Source organism: Lepidochelys olivacea (assembly GCF_965140295.1).
Source record: "Lepidochelys olivacea isolate rLepOli2 genome assembly, chromosome: 1".
Lineage (NCBI taxonomy): Eukaryota > Metazoa > Chordata > Testudines > Cheloniidae > Lepidochelys > Lepidochelys olivacea.
The window spans coordinates 2390089-2396091 of NC_140411.1; the positions used below are offsets into that span (position 1 = coordinate 2390089).

At 47.4% G+C, this 6003-nt stretch overlaps 1 protein-coding gene across 1 annotated transcript; it reads right to left on the reverse strand.

The window, feature by feature from the left end:
* Nucleotides 1-1865: 1865 nt before the first annotated feature.
* Nucleotides 1866-2864, reverse strand: LOC311514570 (olfactory receptor 52E4-like; the record flags this gene model as incomplete). Its single annotated transcript, XM_084617138.1, has 1 exon — nucleotides 1866-2864. One exon carries the CDS (start codon nucleotides 2862-2864, stop codon nucleotides 1866-1868), a length of 999 nt encoding a protein of 332 aa, XP_084473264.1.
* Nucleotides 2865-6003: the final 3139 nt, after the last annotated feature.

The following is a 6003-nucleotide window of genomic DNA, read 5'->3' on the forward strand; positions in this document are numbered from 1 at the left end:
CTTACAAGATTTTTAATAGAAGTAAAAAGGAATCACCTCTGTAAAATCAGGATGGTAGATACCTTATAGGGTAATTAGATTTAAAACACAGAGAATCCCTCTAGGCAAAACCTTAAATTACAAAAAAGACACACAGACAGGAATAGTCATTCTATTCAGCACAGCTATTTTCTCAGCCATTTAAAGAAATCATAATCCAACACATACCTAGCTAGATTACTTACTAAGTTCTAAGACTCCATTCCTGTTCTGTCCCTGGCAAAAGCAGCATACAGACAGCTCCAGAACCTTTGTTTCTCTCCCTCCTCCCAGCTTTTGAGAGTATCTTGTCTCCTCATTGGTCATTTTGGTCAGGTGCCAGCGAGGTTACCTTTAGCTTCTTAACCCTTTACAGGTGAGAGGATTTTTCCTCTGGCCAGGAGGGATTTTAAAGGGGTTTACCCTTCCCTTTATATTTATGACAACTTGTCACAGAAGTTGTGGGCCCACAAGTAGACCAGGATGTCCTGCCTCCCTGTTCCCTTCCACTCCTCCAAAACAGCCCTCATTGCTAAGAAGACTAAATGGAAGTCTCCCCAACCCTGGACAGGGAGCTTCACCTTACCCTTGAAATGGCAGCTGTCCATCAGAAAATGGTCAAGCTCATCCAGCAACACAGTGGGAGACAGGGTAGAGTAATTCTCTCCTCTGGCTGGGTTTCTGTTACGACCCTATGGCCCCTGGAGATGGGCAAAGAGGGAGAAGAGCACTGGTGCGGGGACTGTACCGGTGGCACTGAGCAGCCTGTCTATCTCCGGAAAGGGTAAAGGAGGTGGAGTAAGAGAGCAATCACTAAAGCATCAGGGAGGGGAAACAACAACAAAAAAACCCACACGCCCCGAAGTTCGTTCAAGGACAGCAGAAATGAGACAACCCCTGGGCAGCAGGGGTGTGGAACAGGGAGATGACAAATGAGTAGGACATTGTCTCTGCTCCCCAGCAGCTCCTGTCTCTGCTCTGGGCCTGCAGCTAGGGTTTGGGACATCCTGAGATGAGGGCTTCTTCTCCTGCTCCAGCTGGGGTGGCCCGGACCCTTACCCTCCCCCAGCAGCTCCTACTGGGGCTGGAGGCTTGAACTCCTGCCAGCTGAAGCTGAGGCTGGCTGGGCTTGGGGCTTCTGCCAAGCTGCTACATATCAATCACATGAGGATTGCCATGTTCTGTTCATTCCCTCTGAAGCACCTGACACTGGGCACTGTCAGAAACCAGGCTACTGGGCTTCATGGACCATTTGTTTTACCCAGTGTGGCCATTCTGATCTTATGTAGACCCCAGATGTATCTGCCTGCTGCTGTAACACACTATACCACGTCCGTCCCCCCACCACCACCACCCACCCAGAGCTGAGATACAGAGACCCCATCAGGACTCCTGGCATCTCTCTCCACAGAGTTTGTAACAAAGTAAGAATAAACATTAAAATGTTAACACTAACCGTGTCCCTTAAGGGACTGGCCATAAGATGAGAGAACAGACTGATTTTAGAGATGAGTGGGTCACAGGTGAGAAGGGGAGGGAAAGACAGGAGCAAGTGATGGGGCAGGGCCTTGGGGAGAAGACACACAGCAGTGTCAAGGCTTGACAGAAGAGTTGTGGCATGATTGCAATTTCAGGGATCCAGCTACCAGCAATTAGAAAGGTGGCAACCCAGTGTAGTACACATGACTGACTCCCCAGTTTATCATATTGATACAGCACACTGAGGACAGGAAAGGGTTTAAAATTTGTCTGTCCAGTAAGTGATTCAGGGAAGAGGCCCCAGCACCATGCACCAGCCAGCTTTGCACAGAGCTCAATATGAGAGCCAGAGCACAAGGAGAAAATATTTAGGTCTCTCTACGTGTAAATAGCTGGAGCAGCCTTCCCCGGATCTGTTTGGTCCTCAATCCGTAAATGATGGGGTATAGCATGGGGGGCACCAGCAGGTACACACTGGTAATGAGAATGAGGGAATGCAGTGGAACGTTGTGGACAAACCGGTGCGTGAGAGAGGAGAAGAAATCTGGGATGTACAAAGCTAAGATGGCACAAAGATGAGAGATGCAGGTCCCAAAAGTTTTGAGCCGGGCATCCTTTGTGGGGAGGCGGAAGATGGCCCGGAGGATCTGAGTATAGGACACGGCGATAAAAAATACATCCATTCCGATGACAGAGAAAAGATCAAACAGACCATAGTAACTACTCATGTGGATGTCAGCACAGGCCAGCTTCACCACGGCTATATGCACACAATAGGAGTGGGGAATGATGTTGGTACTGCAATATGGCCATCGCCTCACAAGGAAGGGATAGGGTAATGCGAGTATGCCATTGCGCAGCACCACGGCCAGGCCTATCTTGGCCACAACAGAGTTTGTCAGGGTTGTGGAATATCTCAGAGGATGGCAAATGGCCACGTAGCGATCATAAGCCATGGCCACAAGGATTCCAGATTCCATCTCTGAGAAGCAGTGAATGAAGTACATCTGGGTGAGGCAGGCACTGAAATTGATCTCCCTGGAATTGAACCAGAAGATGCTCAGCATTTTGGGCAGGGTGGATGCGGACATGACCAGGTCAGTGACGGCCAGCATGCAGAGGAAATAGTACATGGGCCCATGGAGGCTCTGCTCTGTCTTCACAATGAAGAGGATAGTGAAGTTCCCCAACACAGCTGTGGTGTACATAGCACAGAAGGGGATGGAGATCCAGACGTGGGCTGCCTCCAGGCCAGGAATGCCCAGCAGGATGAAGGTGGAGGGGTTGGTGAAGTGAGTTGTGTTGGAATCGGACATGGAGTAGGGGAGAAGGTGTCCAACTCTGTGGCATAAGGGTGTCTCCTGCATGCACTGTATGTTCCCCTGACTTTCTGTGTGTTCCTAGGGTCTCGGATGAGGGTCGCAGTAGAAATGCCTGAATGGAGAGACAACATCAATATGAGACATTACATGCACAAGTGGAGGCTGTTCTCATGGGAGAAGGAGACTGATCACTCTTCACACACTGAAAAATTACATTTTCATTATTCAGAGACAATAACTATGAATAGTGAGCGTACTAAATCCAATTCCATATTTTGTGGTGCTCCCTGAATTAATAATTCCTACACTTTGTGTTGGGGGAACCTTAGGAGGCACCAGCAGGAGACAAGTGTGGATACTGGTTATCCATCATTGGTCCTTAATGGAAAGAGAGACAGGATAGGGAGTCCATACTGTAGGGAGTTCTCCATTCATCCAGTTGCTCAAAATCTGAGAGTGAAAAAAACACCAAACCTTTGCCAAGACATGTGCTGGGAGAAACATCCCAATTAGAACATGCCTCGGGGAAAAGACCTGAGTGCCATAGATAGCAGCTCAAGAGAAGCACCTGCTCATACACAGCAGTGGACAAAACAAAAGCAGTGTTCCGATCACTAAGATATGGGATGTCTGGATATGTGTTCAGTTTTAGTCACCCAGTCTCTATTATGGATATAGCATAACTAAAAGGGATTTCCCAGAAAGGCTCTGAGAATGGTGGAGGCTGCCATATACAAACACATAGAAATGTCTGGGACTCTCTAGTTTACACAAGAGAGGAAAGGGAAGGCTGAAAGGACTAGGTTTGTTTAGTCTGAAAAAGAGAAGACTGAGCAGGGACATGATTACAGTTTTGAAATACCTAAAAGGTTGTTGCAAGGAGGGAGAAAAATTGTTCTCCTTAACCTCTGAAGATAGGTCAAGAAGCAATGGACTTAAATTGCAGCAAGGGCGGTTTAGGCTGAACATTAGGAAAAACTTCCTAACTGTCAGGGTGGTTAGGCAATGGAATAAATTGCCTAGAGAGTTTGTGGAATCTCCATCACTGGAGAATTTTAAGAGCAGGTTAGACAAACACCTGTCAGGGATGTTATAGATGTTGCTGGTCCTGCCAGTTGTATGATTCTATAATACAACTACATTGCTCTGGGGAGTGGATTTTTTTGTTTTTTAAAAATAGGCAAATACAGTTTTGGTTATATTAGCAGAAGTATAACATGCAAATCATGGGACGCGATAGTATTCGTCTACTCGGTGTGGGTTAGGTCTCAACTGGAATAATGAAAAGGAGTACTTGTGGCACCTTAGAGACGAACCAATTTATTTGAGCATGAGCTTTCGTGAGCTACAGCTCACTTCATCAGATGCTGTAGCTCACGAAAGCTTATGCTCAAATAAATTGGTTCGTCTCTAAGGTGCCACAAGTACTCCTTTTCTTTTTGCGAATACAGACTAACACGGCTGTTACTCTGAAAACTGGAATAATGTGTCCAATTTGTCTCAACAATATAGTGAAAGGATGTAGAGAACCTGGAAAGGATCCATAGGCAAATAACAAATTGTATGCAAGGGATGGAATTCAAACTGTATGAGCAAGCCAAAGGCACCAGTATATTTATTTGGAAACAGTAGATTAATGGGGGACATGATAGTGGTCTTCAAATACTTGAAAGGCTGCCATAAAAAGGTGGAGAAAAGTTATTCTGTCTTACCACAGAGGAGCAGGACATGAGGCAATGGGTTCAAATTTCAGCATAGCAGATTTAAATTAAATTTCAGGGAAACCTTCCTAACTGTAAGTACAAGAGGCCAATGGAACAGACTCCCAGGGAAGTCATGGAAGCTCCTTCTGTGGAGGTTTTCTAAAGACGTGTGAATAGCCATCAGTCTTAGATGACTAATACAAACCAAATCCTGCATCTTGTCAGGGGGTTAGACTAGCTGTACTTTGTGTTCCCTTATAAATCTATGGCTCTATCATTTTATCATGTAAAATCATAGAAGATTAGGGTTGGAAGGGACCTCAGGAGGTCATCTAGTCCAACCCCCTGCTCAAAGCAGGGCCAATCCCCAACTAAATTATCACAGCCAGGGCTTTTGTCAACCCTGATCTTAAAAACCTTAAAGGAAAGAGATTCTACCATCTCCCTAGGTAACATAGACTAGGCCTTAGTCACACACAAGTCTTTTGGCTCAATGCAGCGGTAACTGAATGAAATTTAACGAGCCTGTGTTTTACAGGAGGAGATCAGACTGGATGATCAAATGGTCCCCTCTGTTTTTAAACATTATGGATCTATTGATAAAGAAAGTAAATCAGGCATTTATATTTAATGTGTGTGTAAAAGCGTGTGGACTAACCCCTGCAGCGCCTCCTGCTGGTCTTCATCAGGAATTAGCTCACCAGGCTCCGGAGCACCCTCTGCAGGCCAGTGATCCACCCTATCACTGGACCCGCATCCCTTCCAGACCCGGTGCGCCTTGGATGGCTGCCCCTGGCAGTACACCCACTGTCTCTCAGGGTCCCCCCTACCCGGGGGAACCCACAGCCCCTATCCCCACCTCACCTCAGTGTAAGGCTACTGCCAGTCACCAACTAGCCCCTTGTATCAGGGGCAGACTGCAGTGTAAAAGCCACTCATCACTGGCAAGGAGGGGTGTGGACCTGCTGCCTCGGCCTACCCGTGGGCTGCCCCCTTTGCAACCCCAGTACCTGCCTAGCCTTCTACTAGGCCGCAGCCTGGGATTTTCCAGGCCAGAGCTCCCCAGATCCTTAGGCCTTTACCTAGCCCTGCTTCAACCTAGGTAATCCCTGCAGCCAGGTCCTTCCTTCTCCAAAAGTGAGAGACAGTCAGCGCCTGGCTCACTGCCTACTTATAAGGCCAGCTGAGCCCTAACTGTGGCATGGCCCCAGCTGAGCCTACTTCCCTGCTCAGCATGGGCTGTTTGCCCCAGCCACAGCCCCCTCCTGGGCTGTTCTAAGCCCCTCAGGACAGGAGCGGGTGTCTACCCCACTACAGTGTGTCATAACATGAACAAGGGAACATTTAGTTAAATTGAAAGTCTGAACCTATAACACTGAGAAAAGAAAATTTCTAACATAATCCATATTTGGCCTGTAGAACTCCTTGCTACTGTTGCCGGCACCCAGTGCCGAGAGGCTGAACAACAGCTTGAGTGGTTC